Below are 21,255 nucleotides of genomic sequence, written 5' to 3' on the forward strand. Positions count from 1 at the left end.
AACCAGAAGTGGCCCAGCAATGTGGCTCAAAGTGCTAGAGCACTAGCCTTGAATAAATGAGCTCAGGGACAGCGCCCAGGCCCTGAGTTTGTTTGTTTTGACAAACAAAAATAAAATACAGACACACACACACACAAATTTGAAGCTGAACCTCAGATTAAACACCACGAATCCACTAACCTAGATAGTTTTTAAATTGGTTATGCTTAAAGTTAACCTTTATACCATCCCTTTCTAGCAGTTACATTCTCATTTCTTTAAAGACTTCAGGGGATAGAATTTATTATACTTTAAGGAAAGCTGCTTTTGTACAATTTTGCATTGGATTCATAGTTTAGAGCATTCAAAACAACTTCCTTATTTTTATTATTTTTTTATTTTTTATTTTTTGGGTCCGGTAGTGGGGCCTGAACTCTGGGCTTGGGCCCTGTCCCTCAGCTCTTCAGCTCAAGGCTAGCACTCTACCACTTGAGCCACAGCGCCACTTCCGGCTTTTTTCTTCTTGCTTATGTAGTGCTGAGGAATCAAACCCAGGGCCTCAGGCATGCAAGGCAAGCGCTCTATCACTGAACCACCTTCCCAGCCCATTTATTTTTATTTTTTTGGTTAATTGGAGATAAGAGTCTCATGGTCTATCCTGCCTGGGCTGGCTTTGAACTGTGACCTCTCTCTCATATTGCTGCCATCTGAGTAACTAGAATTATAGGTGGCTTTTTTTTTTTTTTTAATACTTTTGATTTGTATAGAGTTTGTGTGTGTGTGTGTGTGTGTGTGTGTGTGAGAGAGAGAGAGAGAGAGAGAGAGAGAGAGAGAGAGAGAATGTTGGTGTACACCTATAATCTCAGCTTCTTGGTAAGTGGAAGTTGGAGGGTTACAACGTCTCACCAAAGTTAATTTGAGACTCAATCTAAAAAACAAAGGGCATATTTAAGTGGTAGAATGCTTGGAGGTTCTGAATAGAATCTCTGAAAAAGTTTTTTCTTTTCCTTGGGTTTTATCCCTAGTACAAAGTTATACCCAATAATTGTTGATGGGATGAGCAAGTGAGTTCAGATTATATTTATACAAAAGATCTCTCAAGAATGTTTATTGTATAGTTTATTAGCCAACCAGGTACAGTTCTTTTCTAAAATTCTCTAAACAAAGGGGCTCAGATGCAGTTACTTCCTTTTCGCAGTCAAGTGAGTTCTACCCATTGAGGTTATCCTGGTTTCCTGGCTAGTCAGGCAGCTTTTTTTGTTTGTTCGTTTGTTTTGTTTTGAGTTTTGGTCAGTCATGCGGCTTGAACTCTGGGCCTGGGTGCTGTCCCTCAGCTCAAGGTGAGCGCTCTACCACTTGAGCCACAGCGCCACCTCCAGTCAGACAGCTTTGATATCTTTTTTTTAAAATTTTTTTTATTGTGAAAATACTGTACAAAGGGTTTACAATTACATGGGCAATATAATGAGTACATTTCTTATCAAGCATTGTAGCCTCCTCCTTTGTTTCCCCTTCCCATCCCTTCCAATCCTCCCCCCTAGCCCCCCCAACTCCCTCCCCAAAGTTGTAAAGTTCGTTTTTCCACATAACGACTTGTACATCTCATTGTTGCAATGGATTCATCTGTATCCTTATTTAAACAATTTGTTTTTTCCCTTCCCCTCCACAAATTATACCAACATCAAATACAGTGAAAGCAGGGGTTATACCATGGGGGAGGGACATACAGCTTTGCTATCTTTAACATGTGGCTTCCAGTTACATAGTTATGGTTATTTTCATCCACCAGAAAGGGATGGTAATGGGGAGGAGGATAGATTATATAAGATTACATATTAAGATTATATAAATGATACCTCACTTTTGGTCATACCACATTGACTAAAACCTGTTCACATAGCCACATCTAGCTGAAAGAGATAATTGGAAATTTTATCTTTAGCTTGATTGGCATGTATTTGTTAGCCAAAACTTGAGGTGCGTGTCTAATTCTACAGGGCAAAGAAACCGAAATACCAGTGGAAGAGGAGAGATAGAAGGTAGGCTATAAATAAGTTTTTTGTGAATCAAACATTAAGGAATATTGTTTCAAAACAAATTACTTCCATCTTCCTACTTGTGGCTTTCCTTTTTCTGAATATTCTCACTTCTATGTATGTATATGAGATTTGTGTATTTGTGTTGAAATTTGCTTTTTACACTTAGCCTTCTCTGAATCTCATTTGTTCATTCATAATACGTATATGAAAAGATTAAACAAAAATATGATGTCTGATACATAGTACAACTAGTAACCATTTTACTCTCTTTTTATTATACTATTTTGAAGATTCTAGTATGTGTATTGGTTTAGTCATAGACATTTTCTGAATACTTAAAATTATAATAGTCCTAGAAAGAACACCTAAAGCAGTTTTTTGTTTTTGTTTTTTTGTCAGTCATGGAGCCTGACCTCTGGGCCTGGGCGCTCTTTATCTCAAGGCTAGCGCTCTGTCACTTGAGCCACACACAGCACCACTTCCAGGGTTTTCTGCTTATGTGGTACTAAGAAATTGAACCCAGGGCCTCATGCATGCAAGACAAACACTCTACCACTGAGCTACCTTCTCAGCCCCATAAAGCAGTTTTTTTTTTTTGGGGGGGGGGGGGGGGTCCGGTCATGGGGCCTGAACCCTGGGCCTGGGCGCTGTCCTTCAGCTCTTCAGCTCAAGGCTAGCACTCTACCACTTGAGCCACAAGGCCACTTCCGGCTTTTTTTTCTGCTTATGTGGTGCTGAGGAATCGAACCCAGAGCCTCATGCATGCAAGGCAAGCGCTCTACCACTGAGCACCTTCCCAGCCCAAAGCAGGTTTTTTTTAAGTAATTTTGATCTTCCATTTAGGAGAAAGATGAATGGTCCTTTTCTGTAATAGCTATCAATATTAGACCTCTATTAAGTGTCAGACAGTATGGTTTATACAGTTTATATCTTTTTATCTTGCCAGAATTTTGAGGTATATTTCTATGTGACAGAAAGCCAAGGCTTATGTAATGGTTGTACAAATATAAACGCAGTTACAATGACAAGAAAGGGCTGTAAATCTTGAAAAAAATTGTAGTTGAGCTTAAAATACCATCCAGTTAGCCATTAATTTTCCCTCACATATCTTTCAAAAATTCTTTTTTTTTGGGTCGGTCATGGGGCTTGAACTCTATCTAGGCCTGGGTGCTGTCCCTGAGCTCTTCAGCTCAAGGATAGAACTCTACCACTTGAGCCACAGTGCCACTTCCAGCTTTTGCTGTGTATGTGGTGCTGAGGAATTGAACCCAGGGCCTCATGCATGCAAGGCAAGCACTCTACTGCTGAGCCACTTTCCCAGCCCCTCAAAAATTCTTTTTAAAAAGAATCTCAAAGCAATTATTTTGAATGGCATTGGCACTTACCTATTATGACAGAGGGAAGGCAACAAGAGAATTTAGCAAACTGTCCTGTGGAATAATAAAAACAGTTCCTTGACTTATGTATAGCTCAATTTGCCTGGCACACACTGTCAACCAGTATAATTATGTAGGAAATCAGTTTTGGTTTGCCTAGTTTAGGACGAGTTTCAGTTGAGATTGGAACTAGGTAGGAATTTGGTTGCAGCTGAAATTAAGTAGTAACTTGCTGTGAATCAGAACATTGGAAGAATTGGCTTTCTATGAAAAGGTTTTAAGAAGGAAATCCTTTACATGCATTCAAGAATACTTTCATTGGGGCTGGGAAGGTGGCTCAGTGGTAGAGTGCTTGCCTTGCATGCCTGAGGCCCTGGGTTCGATTCCTCAGCACCACATAAGCAAAAAAGAAAAAAGCTGGAAGTGGCACTGTGGCTTAAGTGTTAGAGTGCTAGTCTTGAGCTGAAGAGCTGAAGGACAGCACCCAGGCCCAGGGTTCAGGCCCCATGACCCGACCCCCCCCCAAAAAAAAACAAAAACAAAAAAAGAATAATTTCATTATTAGATAAAATAAAAAGCAGTAGAAAATATTTTGTAAACTATAGAACTAATACATTTAAAAAATGACACAACTGGAAAAAAATGAGAAAAAATACCATAGGAACAAACCAGATTATATAAATGTATGAAAAATTCTAAGTATTAGACATTTGTTTGGGGAAGGTGATTTGTGAGTTAAAGAGTTACGGGTCTCATCTACAGAACCAGTCACTCACTTGGTTTTAGGCAGTTTTGGCCATGTGGGAAGCACTCAGTGTATAAAGATTTTCTGATTCTTCCCAAGTTGTTGTTGTTGTTTTTGGTCAGCTGTAGGGTTTGAACTCAGTGTCTTGGCGCTGACCCTGAGCTGTTTCGCTCATGGCTAGCACTCTAGCGCTTTGAGCCATAGCTCCACTTCTGATTTTCTTGTGGTTAATTGGACTTTTTCATGGACTTTACTGCCTGGGCTGGCTTTGCAGCATGGCCTTCACATCTCAGCTCCTGAGTAGCTGGGATTACAGGTGTTAGCCACTGGCCCTTGGCTCCAAAGTCATTTAGATTTAACCGTTTCAAATTAGTTGACTTTGAGGAAAGAAAAAGAAAAAAAGACAAAAACAATAAAAAAAAACCCCTCAAGTTATTTAATGAAAGAAACTTGAATGAGAATTTGTGTGGGAGATTTAGGCTTTAAAGTGCTTTTGAATAAAAAGAAAAGAAAAGATAGTATTAGTGATCTATTAAAAATATTCAGTCTGGAAGTGGCGCTGTGGCTCAGGTGGTAGAGCTCTAGCCTTGAGCTGAAGAGCTCAGGGACAGCAACCAAGCCCAGAGTTCAAGCCCCATGACCAATAAAAAAAAAAAAAATTCAGTCGGGTAAAGTACTAATAATTAAGTCACTTGTTATGTAAAAACATTCCTGTGCTCTTTTTTGGAGCAGGTCGATGGGTGTCATTTCAGTTCTTGGTCTTGAACTCAGGGCTTGGGTGCTATCCTTGAGCTCTGGGTGCTCTGCCACTTGAGCCACAGGTCCACTTTCAGCTTTTGTGATGATTAATTGGGAATAAGTTTCACAGACTTTTCTGCCTGGGAAGACTTCTGACTTTCAACCACCATCATCAGATAACAGCCTCCTGGGTAAAGCCAGGATTACAGGCATGAGCCACCAGTACCCAGTCCTGTACTTATTTAGTTTATGTTAAATGCCCAATGCCTGAAGTACTCCCCTCTCTGTAGGGGAGGTCTAGGAAAAGCATGTCTTGAGAAGTGAAGGATGAATAGGGTACTAGGGAAGAGGATATGAGATAATTAGCAAACTTTGTCGGTAGTTATAGCTACTTGTATTGTACCAAGGCTGGGAGGTGGAAAAGAAGCATGGCAAATTGCAAGACTGAAGGAAGTAGGCACAAATAAAGAATAGAAATAGAATGGTTTTAGATTAAGTTGCAAAGTTAGAGGTCAAATTTTTATCCCAGAAAACAAAGATAACCAAAAGTCCCAAATCAGGTATAGTGGTGGCTTTACCACAAACTCTGGAATATACAATTTTAAAATTTGGGAGAGATGGTAATATTGATGCAGGTTAGAATATGAAAAGCAATTTTCTTAGTGAAACCATAAATACAGAATCAAAATATTTATATGTAATGCATGGATCATTTTTTAAAAATAATTTTTATTGTGATTAAGTGATTACATAAATTTCACAGTATTGTGGGATAGTGATACTTAGGGTCACAAACACATTTTAACCTTCATAAGGCAAATTGTTATTATCATGGTCTAAAAGTTTATGAATTCTATGAGCTTTGACAATACAACTATTTCTTTCATATTGGATGATGTGCACAGTTCTTTCCTTTTGCTTAGTGTAAGCTGTTTCCTCTTTCCCTCTCATTCCCTCTGTCCCAATTGCTGCCCTTGAGTTGCTTACTTTGTTCTCTGATGGGCCTCTCTATTGTATATTTGCCTGTTTCCCTCTGCTTCTGTGCCCTCTTCCTAGCTTCTCTCAGATGTGCACATGTATTTACCATATATGTGGTCAGGAACACAGAGTCATTTAGAAATGATATGACAATTACGTAGAGGTCCTTTGTTTCTTGAGTCCTGTTTACTTTGTCATATCTCCTTCCATTTTGAATTTAACATCCACATATCAGGAAGACTGTGTGCTTGGCTTACCCTGCTCAAAATGATTTGTTTTAGTTACATCCATTTCCCTGTGAAAATGCCATTATTTTGTCCTTTCTAATGGCTGTGCAATATTCCATTTATATAGGTACCACAATTTTTGGATCCATTCATCGGTAGTGGGGCATCTGGGTTGTTTCCATATCTTGGCTATTGTGAACAGTGCTGCAACAAACATAGAAGCGCATGTGTCCTTGTGTCCTGCTTCCTGTTGCTCAGGGTAGATGCCTAGGAGTGGTATGGCTGGGTCAAAGGGGAGGTCTATATTTAGCTTTCTGAGGCACCTACAGACTGCTTTCCAAGTGGTTGTATTGGTGTACATTCCCACCAGCAATGCAATAGGGTTCCTCTTTCTCTGCATCCCCTCCAGCATATGTTGGTGGCTGAATTTAGAATATGGGCCATTCTGACTGTGGTAAGATGGTATCTCAGGGTTGTTTTTATTTGCATTTCCTCATGTGTTTCTTTGCCATTTTTATCTCGTCTTCTGAGAAGTCTTTCTTTAGTTCCCTTGCCCAAATAATGATTGGTTTGTTAGATTTGGGAAGGATTAGTTTTTTGAGTTCCCTGTATATAATGGATATTAGGCCTTTGTCTGATATGTTCCTGGTAAACATTTTTTCTAGGGACTGGGAAGGTGGCTTAGTGTAGAGTGCTTGCCTTGCATGCATGAGGCCCTGGGTTCGATTCCTTAGCACCACATAAGCAGAAAAAGCTGGAAGTGGTGCTGTGACTCAAGTGGCAATAAATTGGCCAAATGCTAAAAATAAATATAGAAATAGACAAAAAATAAAAATAATCCATTTAAGAAACCTGAAAAAAGTGTTAAGAGAAATTAAATGAAAGTTGCCTCAGCAACAATTGGATGACTTACCATGTGTCTCCGTTTCCCTACTAATAGAAATCCTAATTTATGGTCAATTAATGTAAGGTTAAACAGCACAAACTTCCTGTACAGCTAAGAGCTTAAGTTCTGATAAATAAGACACGAATTATTTTCCGATTGCAGCTAACTTGAGCTGAGTTGCTGAGGGACAGTAACTAGGACCAGAGTTCAGGCCTCACAACTGACCAAAAGAAAAATTAAAAAAAAAGTATATTTATATATTTATTCCCAATTGGTTGGCTGTCTTTCTAGTTTGGTAGCTTTGTCTTTAGCTGTGCGGAAACTTTTTTAAGATAGTCCCATTTGTTGAATCTCTCCAATTTGTTGTGATCCTGGGACTGTCCTGCAGTATAGTTTTAGAGTTTCAGGTTTGATGTTAAGGTCTTTAATCCATTGAGTTGATGTTAGTGCATGGTGACAGGCTGAAGTCCACTTTTAGTTTTCTGCATGTGGTTGCCCAGTTTTCCCACCACCAATAGTTGAAGAGGCTGTGTTTCTTCCACCGTATGTCTTTGGCTCTTTTGTCAAATATAAGCTGACTAAAGGTGTGTAATTTTATTTCTGGATCTTCTAATCTGTCCCATTGGTCTTTGGATCTGTTTTTGCGCCATTACTAAGCTGTTTTTGTTATTATGGCTCTAGCATGGATAATTTTTAAACTTAATTTTTTTTAACCTTTTAAATCTCAAATTTTAAGAAGTAGATTTCATGATTATATTGAAGAGAATGTTATTTATTTTTAGTCCCTCAAGTTATTAAGAACCTTGGCTTCGGGGCTGGGAAGGTGGTTCAGTGGTAGAGTGCTTGACTTGCACGCCTGTGGCCCTGGGTTCGATTCCTCAGCACCACATAAGCAAAAAAAGAAAGAATCCGGAAGTGGCGTTGTGGCTCAAGTAGTAGAGTGCTAGCCTTGAGCTGAAGAGCTGAGGGACAGTGTCTAGGCCCAGAGTTCAGGCCCTATGACCAGACCCCAAAAGCAAAACAAACAAACAAAAAAGAACCTTGGCTTCTATACTAAACTATCCAGATGAGAATTTTGAGAACTTTTCCCATCTTTTTTCTGCTTCTGACTATAAACATTGAATGAAAACTGGAAGAGTTAATAAAGGGAGCACCTTCAAGTTGAGTCATCTGCCATTGAGTGGATGGCCTTCTGGGAAGCACATCTGAACTCTTCTGCACATGTCTCATTTGTCATAACTTAAGCTCTTAGCTGTACAGGAAGTTTGTGCTGTTTAACCTTACATTAATTGACCATACATTAAGATTTCTATTAGTAAGGAAAAGGAGACACATGGTAATTTATCCAGTTGTTGCTGAGGCAACTTTCATTTAATTTCTTTTAACACTTTTTTCAAGTTTCTTAAATGGGTTTTGTTTGCTTATTTTTATTTTATTATTATTATTTTTTTTTATTGTTTTTGTTTTTGGGTTCGGTAGTGGGCCTGAACTCTGGGCCTGGGCGCGGTCCCTCAGCTCTTCAGCTCAAGGCTAGTGCTCTACCACCTGAGCCACAGCGCACTTCCGGCTTTTTTCTTTTTGCTTATGTGGTGCTGGGGAATCGAACCCAGGGCCTCAAGCATGCAAGGCAAGCGCTCTACCACTGAGCCACCTTCCCAGCCCCTGTTTGCTTATTTTTATTCTTTTGTCTGTTTCTACATTTGTTTCTACCATTCGGCCAATTTATTGACTAGTTATATATTGCATTTATTATTCCTTATGCCACTAATGGTTATTTGCTTATTCTCTGGCTTTTAAATTTTCTCATCTTTACCTTTTATTACCTGCAAACAAAACTGTACAGCATTGAATGTTACTGAAGGAAACTTGAGATATTAGAAATCTAAATTATTTTTAAATTTATTTTTAAATTTTTGAATTGTTTTCAGATTACAGAATTTGTAATAGATTAATCGCTTTTTGTGCCCTTGCTCAGATTCACTAATTTTTATCTTTATAGTAATAGATTTTTATCCCTTTATTTATTTACCTAGTTTTGTGGTTTTGCTTAGGGCTGATTTTGAACTGTAATACTTCCAATCTCTTTGCCCTTTGGGTAGTTGGGATTACAGGTGTGAGCCATCATACTCAGTTTAGCTTGCTTGCTTATTTATTTATTTATTGTTTTTTATTCTCTTTTTTATTTTATTTCATAGTATTTTATTAGCTATACCTTCAAATACAGTGTGGAAAAGGAGTGGTAAGACTATACATGAGTGAATTGTTTTAAGTGGGAGGGCTTCCAGTTTTGTGTCATTAAGCATAGAGTGAGGTGGAGGGTTTTCTGTAGATATTTGTTTGTCAAGTTGAGAATGAGCCCCTTGGCCTAGTTTACTGAGTTTTAAATCATGAGTGGTATTAGATTTTTAAAAAAATTTCTTATTTTTATTCCCCCCCCCTTCCCATCCCTCCCTCTCCCCTCCACCAAAGTTGTAAAGTTCCTTTTTTGACATAATGACTTGGACGTCTCATTGTTGCAATGGGTCCACCTGTATCCCTATTTAAAACTGTTTGTTTTTGCCCTTCCCCATCACAAATTATCCCAACATCAAATACAATGAAAACAGGGTTTATACCGTTGAGGAGGAAAGTTTAGCATATTTATATACACATATATAATACTAGTTGCAAAAGTCATGTCTCTTACATTTTTGTATATATTTTGTTGTTGTTGGTCGGGGGGCTTGAACTCTGGGCCTGGGCTCTGTCCCTCAGCTCTTCAGCTCAAGGCTAGCGTTCTACCACTTGAGCCACAGCACCACTTCTGGCTTTTTCTGCTTATGTGGTGCTGAGGAATTGAAACCAGGGCCTCAAGCATGCAAGGCAAGCGTTCTACCACTGAGCCACCTTCTCAGCCCTTCTTTGTATTTTTTTAAATGAAAGTGTTCTTTTCTATAAGGCCTGTATAGTAATATATGCAGCAAAGTGTACATTGATGCAATATCTTAATCTTCAGTTTGTATTTCAATGTGCTCAGTCATTTCAATCTTTGTTAGTTCCTAGTGTAAGACAGCATTGCAGTTGACTGTCATGTCACTTTAATCTCCTTTAATCTTTTTGTGTCTGAGATTATTTGTTTTGAAACATGCATATTAATTTATGCATTTTAAAAATTAGAGCTTTATTAAGTCTAGATTAGTTATCCCTTATTCTCACATCTAGAATCTTCTGTTGTATGTCATCCCTATAGGTGTTGCTACTTTTTTTCTTTCTAGTGTATTTCCGTTTTTCAAAGTAATTGTTTACTTATGACATTTTCATAAATGCATATAACTAACTTGGTGGTGTTTTTCATCCAATTTATCATCTTTTCCTAGCCCCTTTTTTTCCTTCCACATCCCTGATACTCTGCCTATCCCCTTCATGTCCTATTTTCCTTTTTCCGTATCACATGTGATTCTTGTCCTTATGAAACTGGTTTTTCTCCCTAGTGTTGCTAGGACAGGGTATTGTCTGGTTTCTCCAGAGTTTTTACTTTTTTTATTACAGCTAATTGCAACTTGTGAGAAGATATTTGAGGCTGTGTAATTATCCTACTTAAAAAAGTCTTACCTTTAGATTTAGAATCCATAGTTGATTTCCACCTTTTACCAGTATTTCTGTGAGGAATGCAAAGTGGTACTTTCCTGATACTACTACTCTGCCCACATATATCACTTGGCATTCCAAGCTCTATCAGAACCTATTCTGTGTATCTGAATCACCTATTAGAAAAGACTCCACAGTTTCCATTCTATTCCTTTTTTTTGAGGGGGTGGTTGGTCATGGGGCTTGAACTCTGGGCCTGGGCACTGACTGCCCTTCCCCTCTTTAGCTCAATGCTAGCGCTCTGTTTAGAGTCTCACGGACTTTCTTGCCTGGGCTGGCTTTGAACCATGATCTCAGCCCCCTGAGTAGCTAGAATTACAGGCATGGAGTTACTGTTCTTAATAATCTTTTATTATCTTCATTTTGTTACTCAAGTTCTATTTGGCCAATGAAAGCTTCTTCACATTGGCTGTGTTTTTCTGTTTTGTCATTTATGGGGCTTGAACTCTGGGCCTGGGCAAGGCTAGTGCTCTACTACTTTGAATCACAGCCACATTTCTGGAGTTCTGATGGTTAATTGGAGATAAAAGTCTCATAGACTTTCTTGCCCCAGCTATCTTTTTAACAACATAATCCTCAGATTTCAGCCTTCTGAGTAGTTAGGATTACAAGTATGAGCCACCAGTGCCAGGAGACTCTTTTTATTATTATTTTTTATTAGATTATATTTTTTGTTTAGAGGGGAATTTCATTGTTACATTTCTATATAGTATTTATATTGGCTCTTAAATCTTTTCCCTCTTGTATCTTTTTGACGTGCCTTCATTTTTTTCTGTTTTTATTTATTTTTTTTGTTTGTTTGTTTTGTGGGTTATGGGGCTTGAACTCTGGGCCTGTGTGCTGTCCCTCAGCTCTTCAGCTCAAGGCTAGCACTCTACCCCTTGAGCCAAAGCACCACTTCCTTTCTGTTTTTGATTATTTGATTATTTGAATTTTAGCATAGTAAGATTGTTTAGGTTCAGTTTGTACCTTTCCTGTCACAGCCTTAAAATTTGCCATTTCTCAGAGGAACTGTAATTTATTTTAGTGTGGAAGGGAATCTAGATCTCAAGATCTAGAGCTAGATGATTATAAATTTAAAACTTCACAGATGTTTACATTGGTTGATGAGAACAAATAGCCAAACGCATATTGTCATAAATACAAAAAAATCTGCAAAGAACTATTTTTTGTTCTGTATTCCCCTCCGCTATCCCTCTCTTCCCCTCCTCTCCCTTCTCTTCCCTCTTTTCCCTCCTTCCCTCCTTCCCTCTTTTCTCTATGCATTATTATTATTATTTTTATTTATTTTTGGCTCCAGTTGTGGGGCCTGAACTCTGAGCCTGGGCGCTGTCCCTCAGCTCTTCAGCTCAAGTCTAGCGCTCTACCACTTGAGCCACAGCACCACTTCCAGCTTTTTTTTTTTTTTTTGCTTATGTGGGGCTGAGGCATCAAACCCAGGGCCTCATGCATGCAAGGCAAGCGCTCTACCACTGAGCCATCTTCCCAGCCCCTATGCATTATTTTAAATGGGTTTCATTATGTCTTTTTCAGATGTACATACAATATAATTCAATCATATGTCCCCTCTCTTGGTTTTCCTTTTTTCACTTCCTCTTCTCTCCAATCATCTCCATTGTTCATTTGATTTTTTTTTTTGTACTAGGGTTTGAATTCAGGGCTTTGAACTTGCAAAACTGGCACTCTACTATTGAATCATGCCTTTTGGTCCTGTTTTTCCAGTCATTATATTTAGAATAGGGTCTTAACTTCCTGCTTAGGTAAGTACCTGAGCTGTGATTCTCCTACTTTAACTACAGTTGCTGAGACCAGTGAAGTAGGCTCATGCCACTATGTTGTCCAGCTTCCTTCTGAACCTAGTCTCATGTAGACAGATCCTCCCAGTCTCAGTCTTATACATAACTTGAGGATGATAGGTGTGCACCAGTTAGTTCACTTAGCTATGGATTGAGAAGGAGATTGTGAGAACTTTTCTATCTAAGCTAGCTTTGAACCACAAGCTTCTGTTTTCATTTTCAAGTAGCTAGGATTACAGATGTGAACTACCAGCACCCCACTGATACTGTTTCTCTCTGGTTTACTCCATTTAACATAATCTCCAATTCTGTCCATGTTCTGAAAATTACTTAATTTCAATTTTTAAGGCGAAATAATACTCCATTGCTGTGTATATTTTCTTCCATTGTGTGTGTGGCTGTGTACAATTGTTTATTAATCTGCTAATGGGTATACATAGGCTGATTCTATTACTTAGCTATTAAATAGTGCTTCAGTAAACATGAGTATTTGTATTGCATGCTGACCATACATTCTTTTCTGGTATATTATACAGTGGCATTATTATTATTTTATTTCTTTTCCCTTTCCCTTTCTCTTTCTCTCTTTCTCTTTCTCTGTCTCTTTCTCTTTCTCTTTCTCTGTCTCTTTCTCTGTCTCTCTCTCTCTCTGTCTCTGTCTCTCTCTCTCTCTTTCTTCTTTTTTTTGGTAGGTCATGGGGCTTGAACTTTGGGCCTGGGCACTGCCCCTCAGCTCTTCAGCTCAAGGCCATTGTGAGCACTCTACCACTTGAGCCACAGAGCCACTTCTGGTTTTCTGCTGGTTAATTGGAGCCCAGGCTGGCTTTGAACTATGATCCTCAGATCTCAGCCTCCTGAGTAGCTAGGATTACAGGCGTGAGGCACCAGCGCCTAGCTGTTTTTTTTTTTTTTCTTATTCTTCATTTTTTAGTGCTATTCCTGGGGCTTAAACTTGGGGCCTGAGCACTATTGCTCAAGGCTGGCACTCTGCCACTTGAGCCACAAGCTCAACTCTCCAACTTTTTGGTTGTTAATTAGAGATAAATCTGAGAGATTTTCCTGACCAGCCTGGCATCAAACTGTGGGTCCTCAGATCTCAGCCTTCTAAGTAACTAGGATTATAGGAGTGAGGAACCAGTACCCAGGAAGTTTTAATACCAGTTTATTCTGAATGTTCTTTGGTACTACCAAACTTGGCACTTTTTTTTTTAAAAATGGTACTTTTTATTTAGATCAGTTGTCTTGAACATAATGTTCACATCTCAAGGTTAGAATTTCTTGTATTGGCAAAGACTTTGTTTTCTCTAAGTGTCCTCAATGCCTAATATCTGAACGGTTCTCAATAAAAATTGAATAAATCCTTAGAGACTTAATGGAGACTTGTATATAAGAAGGATGACTTCTCTGATACATTTTTTAAAACATTTCAAAGAATTCAAGGAAAGTATCAATCCTTTTTAAAAAGTTAAATGGCATTTAGAGGCTACAACCACATGATCAAAAATAAAAATAATGGTATAATTGATTTGGTAGCATAAACCTAGAAGTAATGAACACTTATTCTTGTAGATTTAAAAAACATGGATATGGCTTGTTTATACTTTAAACATTTTAAACTTATACTTGCAGACTCAGAATCCTTTCTGCAAACTCTTACTAATTTGTTTTCATGCTAAATGTTTCTTAGAGCAATTCTGCCATCTGGTGGCACTTTTGAAAATTAAAGAAGTAAAGATGCCTCTGTTTGCCATGTTGTTTTTACCTGTAGTAAAAACATGAAATCATGTCAAAAGCTGAATCTACTGTGTGGCCAGTAATTTAATGCTTAATTCTCAGTAATTCAGATGTTTACTACAGATGTCTTTGGAAATAAAAGTGTAGTCAAGTATTTTTAAACTGTATTTTTACTACCTTGTACCAAGATTTAGAAGTGGACTAAATAGTTTTGTGATGAGATATTGTTTTCTTATGGTTGTATGTAGAAGTTATAAATATCACGAGAATTTGCTGTTATTTTAGGTTTATTTCTGTGGAACCATAAAATTTTAGTGATTTTTTTTTTTCCTCAGATGGTTAACTTATTTTTAAAAAGCAAATTAATTATTATAGTGTGTTAATTACAATAAGTTGCAATCTCCTGGAATAACAGAATGGAGTTACAAATATTATTTTCCTCTTTTGATTTTGTTTGAAACAAGAGTCTGGCTGTGCTGTGGCTATGTTGCTTAGGCTGGCCTTGAGAACTCACGTTCCTCTTGCCACAGCCTGTGTTAATGCAGTTAGAAGAGCACGCTGCCACCATGCTCCCTTCAGAGGTAGAATTTTGCAAGCACATAGAAACTACAAATATATATCTACTTGGTACAGCAACAAATTCTTGACATTATTCCTAGTTTATAATTACTGCAGCTAGCCTTTTAAAGGCATATGTTCTTTTTTTAAAATATATTTTTTTATTGTGAAAATAATATACAGGGGGGTTACAATTACATGGGCAAGATAATGAGTACATTTCTTATCAAGCATTGTAGCTTCCTCCTTTGTTTCCCCTTCCCATCCCTTCCGATCCTCCCCCCACTCCCATCTAATCTTCCCCCCCCCACCAAAGTTGTAAAGTTCGTTTTTCCACATAAAGAAAGGCATATGTTCTGTTTCTTGTTTTGTCTAAGTTTATAGCCTAGGATTCTGTACTTGGTAGGTTTTGCTAATTATGATTATGATTCCAACCTATTTTTAGCCAAAACTGAAGTTAATCTGTCAAATATGTATGTGAGTTATTTAAAAGTTAATATTCCTTTTTCTATTTGGCCACATAGAGTTGAAATATGAAATGTTTAATGACTTGAGTTTTCTACTTTTAAGAAAAATTAAATTCTTAATGAATTTTGTTTGAAATCTGTTTATTTTCAACTTTTAGCCAGTCGGATGATGATTCTGGGTCAGCTTCAGGCTCGGGATCAGGTTCAAGTTCTGGAAGCAGTAGTGATGGAAGCAGTAGCCAGTCAGGTAGCAGTGACTCTGACTCTGGATCTGACTCAGGCAGTCAGTCAGAATCTGAGTCAGATACATCCCGAGAAAACAAAGTTCAAGCCAAACCACCGAAAGTTGATGGAGCAGAGGTAATAAAATTATCAATGAAAAATAGATTTCTTATTACTTTGGGCAAATTTCTAGCATTGGCTTATACTATTCTTAGTAGAGCTTCTAGAATGAAAAATTAAACATTAAATGTACTTTTAGTAATTCTTTTTTTTAAAGTTTATTTATTTTTTGTTGGTCGTGAGGCCTGAACTCTGTGCCTGGGCGCTGTCCCTCAGCTCTTCAGGTCAAGGCTAGCGTTCTACCACTTGACCCACAGCGTTACTTCTGGTGTTTTCTGCTTATATGGTGCTAAAGAATTGAACCCAGGGCCTCATGTGTGCAAGGCAAGCACTCTACCACTGAGCTGCCTTCCCAGCCTCTACTTTTACTAATTCTTGCCTGTGTTGATATATTTGGACTAATTGGCCTAAAAGAGATATAACTAACTAAAACAGCAAGAATAAAATATACTTACAAACATAGAAAGTTTTGCCTCTTCTGAGACAGAGGTAAAATTTCAAAAATGTTCAAGTTTTCTGAGGCTGAGGATATAGCGATAGAACATCTGTTTTTCTGTGTGAGGACCTGGGTTCATCCCTAACACTACAAAATCAGGGATGAATATTAAGGGTTAACTTCATTAACAGTATATGCTTTATTACTTAGAGTTCCATTCCATGAGGAGATAAGATGCACAGGCCAAGAATACAAATCAACGTATTGCTTCATTAGTGGAGAACTTTTACCATTAAAAAAAAAAGAGCTAATGTAATGTGCTTAATGTCAAAGTGTATTTATATTTTGAACAGGTTCTTTATCTTCACACTGATAAAATAGCCACATTGTGTGTAGTATTATATTATCACTTTGTTCTTGAAAATAATACTGTAAACAATTGGATATCTATGAAATCCAACTTACCATAAATTACTTAAAATACAATTAAAGTTTAGCATTTTATTTAACTTCTATTGCAGTGATATTGCATTATATATAACATTAGCAAATAAAATAGTCTTAATTTATTACTTGGAAGGAGTGAAAAATGTTGGAATTGTCATAGCCTGTTGTCCCTGTCCCATGGTGATACCCCCCCACCCCCCCCCCACATACACATTTTATTACCTGATTTATGTATCTTTTACAGTTTTGGAAATCTAGCCCTAGTATTTTGGCTGTTCAGAGATCTGCAATGCTCAAGAAGCAGCAGCAGCAGCAGCAACAGCAGCAACATCCAGCTTCATCTAATAGTGGATCAGAAGAGGTCTGTTCAATACAAGCTGGCATATTAAAAGAGATATATGCCTAGTTACTTAATATAATTGTTTTGAAAGTGCAAATAGGAAATATGTCTCAGACATTTTGAATTGTAGACATGAACTCCATCTTTAGAGATTAATCCCAGCCAATGAGAAATTTGTTCAGATGTCTTTTTTTTGTTGTTGTTGTTGTTGTTGGCCATGGGGCTTGAACTCTGGGCCTGGGCGCTGTCCCTCAGCTCTTCAGCTCAAGGCAAATGCTCTACCACTTGAGCCACAGCTCCACTTTCAGTTTTCTTGTTAATTTGAGATAAGAGTCTCAGGGATTTTCCTGCCCGGGCTGGCTTTGAACCATAATCCTCAGATCTCAGCCTCCTGAAATAGCTAAGATTACAGGAGTGAGCCACAGGTACCCGGCTTGTGTGAATGTCTTTACACCAGAATTAGAAATAAACTAGCTGGGCATGTTGGTGTATGGTTATAATTCCAATAGTAGTTGAAATTTAGACAAGAGGATTGAAAATTTGAAGCTATACTAGTCTAAGACCCTATGTCTTTTAAAAAAAAAAAAAAAAAAGTAAGCTGAGTGCTGGTCGCTCATGCCTATAATCCTGGCTAATCAGGAGGCTGAGATCTGAGACATTGTTCAAAGCCAGCCTGGGCAGGAAAGTCCATGAGACGCTTGTCTCCAATTAACCACCAGAAAACCGAAAGTGGCACTGTGGCTCAAGTGGTAGAGCACTTGCTTTGAGCTGAAGAGCTGAGGGATGGTGCCTGGGCCCAGAGTTCAAGCCCTACAACTGACAAACAAACGAAAATAAATACAAAATAAATTAATATAGTATATACACTTATAAATACCTTTATATATGCATGGACATCAGTGAAGGAAGAAATATTAGAGTGATAAATTATATTTGCATGTAATAACATAAACAGCTTTAAGATTACTTTTATTTTTAAATTACATGTATTTGTACATATTACATGTAACATTTCATTATATGTATATAATAAGCAATTATTATACCAAGGTACTTGGCATATAACAGATAGGTTATTATGTCTGGAGTAACAACCTCAGACATACTCAGTTTCTTTTGGGAACATTAAATATTTGTTCTCCCAGGTCATGGTGATTGAACTCAGGGCCTGGGCATTGTCCCTGAAGGCTTTTGCTCAAAGATAGTGCTCTACCACGTTGAGCCATCACTCCCCTTGTGGTTTTTGAGTGGTTCATTGGAAATAGATTCCTCAAAGGGACTTTTCTGCCCAGGCTGACTTTGAACCTCAACCTTCAAATCTCAGCCTCCTTAGTTTCTAGGATTACAGACATGAGGTAGTGGTACCTGGCCATTAATCATTTTGAAGTATAGCTGTTGTGAACTATTTAATTGTTGCTAACTATAGCTATCCTTACTCTGGTATAAAATATTTAGAAGTTATTCATCCTGGTATAAAGTATTTAGAAATTATTCCTGGTACAAAATATTTAGAAGTTACTATTTCTGACCAACTACATCCAAGCACACGTTAACCATCCCTTCTCTATCCCTCCCCCAATAATAACACAAAATAATTGACATAATAGTTTTGAAAGAGTAGTTTTAAAGAATAAGTGATATAATGGTTCCTGTCCCCGTACAGGCATTTGTGTGTGTAATTTGTGTGTGTATGTGCGCGTGCGTGCGTGCACATTCAGGGAAACAATCAGGGAAAACTGTATCAAAAGCTAATGGTGAAGAAAAGCATTATTTCCCAATTTTCGGCCACAATACATAGCAGACATGGTCTGCAGAGATATAGATTGTTACATTTGTTGCAAAATGCTGACATTGTGATCATGAGTTTAATTTGAAACAAAAATACTAGTACCTTAATAAATGGAACACAATGAATACAAAAGGCTTTGCAGTTACTGTTACTAGCAAAGCACATGTTCAACAGTATACCAAATAAAAATTTGTTTCCATAGCTAATTTTAATTTATTAATGAGTGAAATGACACTGATTTTATTTTTTTCTCTTAGGATTCCTCTAGTAGTGAAGAATCTGATGATTCATCAAGTGCCGTCAAAAGGAAAAAGCATAAAGAGTACGCCATATTGTAACTAAGTTCCTACTGATTTTCTTTCTTTTCTTTTAAAAATAGTCCCCAAATCTGTTTTGTAAAATTTTCTTTTTTAGTATTTTGCAAGTTAATTTAAGCCATTGGTCCGTAACATTTATCCTTCAGTGACCATCTGGGATATTAATGCCAATTCCTTATTTCCTACAACTTTTCCTTCTATATGTTTATAAAATTTAAAAATCTATTTAAGATAATACCAAAATATGATATTAAAAGTTTCATAACTTGGAAGACATAGGCATTAAGGGCTACAAGATGACTGATTTGGTTTTTATTAATTATCATTACTGTTTTCTACACATGAAATTAACATTATCTGCAGAACTTAAGTAGAAACTCATTGTAGTTATCTACAAATCTTGACCCAGATACTATGAAGAGTAGATCACACTCTGAAATTGCATCTATTTAGAAGGGTTTGGTTTTCCTCTCATTTTTATTTATCTTTATTTCTTTTCTTCATCTCTTCCCTCCCCTCCTTTTTTTTTTTGGCTAGTCCTGGGTCTTGAGCCTGTGGGCCTAAGCTCTGTCCCTAAGCTCCTTTTGCTTAAGGCTAGAACTTTACCACTTGAGCCACAGTACCACTTTTGGCTTTTTCAATGATTAATTGGAGATAAGAGTCTCACCGACTTTCCTGCTCAGACTGGCTTTGAACTTTGATCCTCAGATCTCAGCATCCTGAGTAGGATTACAGGCACGAGCCACTAGTACCCAGCCTGATTTAGTAGCTAAACTTAGCATGGATATAGCAAATAACATTTTATAAAAATGAGTTATTTGAGCTAATAGATAGGTTTGCTTAGATATAAAATCTATCATTTGGAACACCCATGGCTTATGCCTATAATCCTAGCAATTCAGGAGGCTGAGATCAGAGGATTGTGGTTTGAAGCCACCCTGGGCAGGAAAGTTCATGAAACTCTTACCCAAGTTAATCACCAAAAAAATCTAGAAAGTGGAGCAGAGCAGTCTTTCAGTTAAACTTGTTTGCATTTATGCCTTCAATGTAGTCAAAATTATTGTTAAGAGAGGCAGAGCAATGGAAGAAAAACAATGCTAAAGTAGGCTAGGCAAACTGAAGTCTGAAATGCTTGGGGCCAGAATTATTTCAATTTTAAAAATTAAGATTTTGGAATATTTCCATAGACTTGTTGCCTCTTGAAAATCTCTAATGTAAAAATTCAGAATCTGAAACATGAGCACTGACGTGATTCTACGAATATTCCAAAATTTCATGCTTTCCTGTTAGGAATAGTTAATTGTAAGTAAAAGAATTCCAGTGATTCATGCTTATAATCTTAGCTACTCAAAATGCTGAGATCAGAGGATTCAGGATTGAAGCCATACCTGAGCTGAAAAGTATTTAAACCTCCAATTAGCCAGCAAAAAGCCAGATTGGAAAAAACATGAGTCTCTGGAAGGTCAATCCCCAGTCTCATGGACTTTCCTGCCTGGGCTGGCTTTCAGCTGTGATCCTCAGATCTCAGCCTCCTGAGTAGCTAGGATTGCAGGCATGAGCCACCAGTGCCCAGCTGAATTATAATCTTTTAAAAAAATTGTTTTTTAGTGATGGCAAGTCTACTATTCAAAAACTTTTAAGTCCATGACAGTCCTTTAAATTATCATATGCTTTCATCCAGAAAGAGCATCAAAACATCATTTGTTTGCTATTTATTTGAGGATTAACTAAATGATCATTAAAACTGGAGTTAAAAGAGGAGCCGGGCACTGGTGGCTCATGCCTATAATCCTAGCTACTCTGAGGCTGAGAACCATGAGACTGATCTCCAATTAAACACCAGAAAACTGGAAGTGGTGCTGTGGCTCAAGTGGTAGAGCATTTGCCTTGAGCTGAAGAGCTAAGGGACAGCACCTGGGCCCAGAGTTCAAGCCCTACAACCTACTATTAAACAAACAAACAAACAAAAAAAAGAGGATTCTGTGATGACTATTTCCCAGAGTTACTATATTAGTTATCTGGTGTTTTGTAATATGGATGGAAGCAACAGTATTGTTTATAGCCAGTGGATTGTAATTTATCTGATTTGATCATATTGTATTTTATTAGTCACAGAATTTACTTATGTATAAATGAATGTTTATGTTTTGTGAATTTCTATATAGTGAAGATTGGCAGATGTCTGGGTCAGGATCTCCATCTCAGTCTGGTTCAGATTCAGAATCTGAAGAAGAAAGAGAGAAAAGTAGTTGTGATGAAACAGAATCTGATTATGAGCCAAAAAACAAAGTCAAAAGCAGAAAACCTCCAAGTAGGTGAGTATAGTATTTCCTGATGTGGAGCTAAAAATGATTATTTAGGAAGGTTGTCTTTTTGTATATGATTTCTCAAGTTTTGTTTTATGACTGCTTATAAAACTTCGGTAAAGACACTT

At 37.6% G+C, this 21,255-nt stretch overlaps 1 protein-coding gene across 3 annotated transcripts in view; it reads left to right on the forward strand.

The window, feature by feature from the left end:
• Chd1 (chromodomain helicase DNA binding protein 1) overlaps positions 1 to 21,255 on the forward strand; it is an 89,708-nt gene that overhangs the window by 18,789 nt on the left and 49,664 nt on the right. For all 3 annotated transcript variants that reach the window (XM_042690715.1, XM_042690716.1, XM_042690714.1), the window contains exons 3-6: positions 15,309 to 15,510; positions 16,620 to 16,736; positions 18,762 to 18,826; positions 20,987 to 21,136. In XM_042690715.1, coding sequence (XP_042546649.1) covers positions 15,309 to 15,510; positions 16,620 to 16,736; positions 18,762 to 18,826; positions 20,987 to 21,136 — 534 coding nt within the window. The remainder of the gene's footprint in view (positions 1 to 15,308; positions 15,511 to 16,619; positions 16,737 to 18,761; positions 18,827 to 20,986; positions 21,137 to 21,255) is intronic.

This window comes from Dipodomys spectabilis, unplaced genomic scaffold, assembly GCF_019054845.1.
Source record: "Dipodomys spectabilis isolate Male_0828 unplaced genomic scaffold, ASM1905484v1 ptg000140l, whole genome shotgun sequence".
Classification (NCBI taxonomy): domain Eukaryota; kingdom Metazoa; phylum Chordata; class Mammalia; order Rodentia; family Heteromyidae; genus Dipodomys; species Dipodomys spectabilis.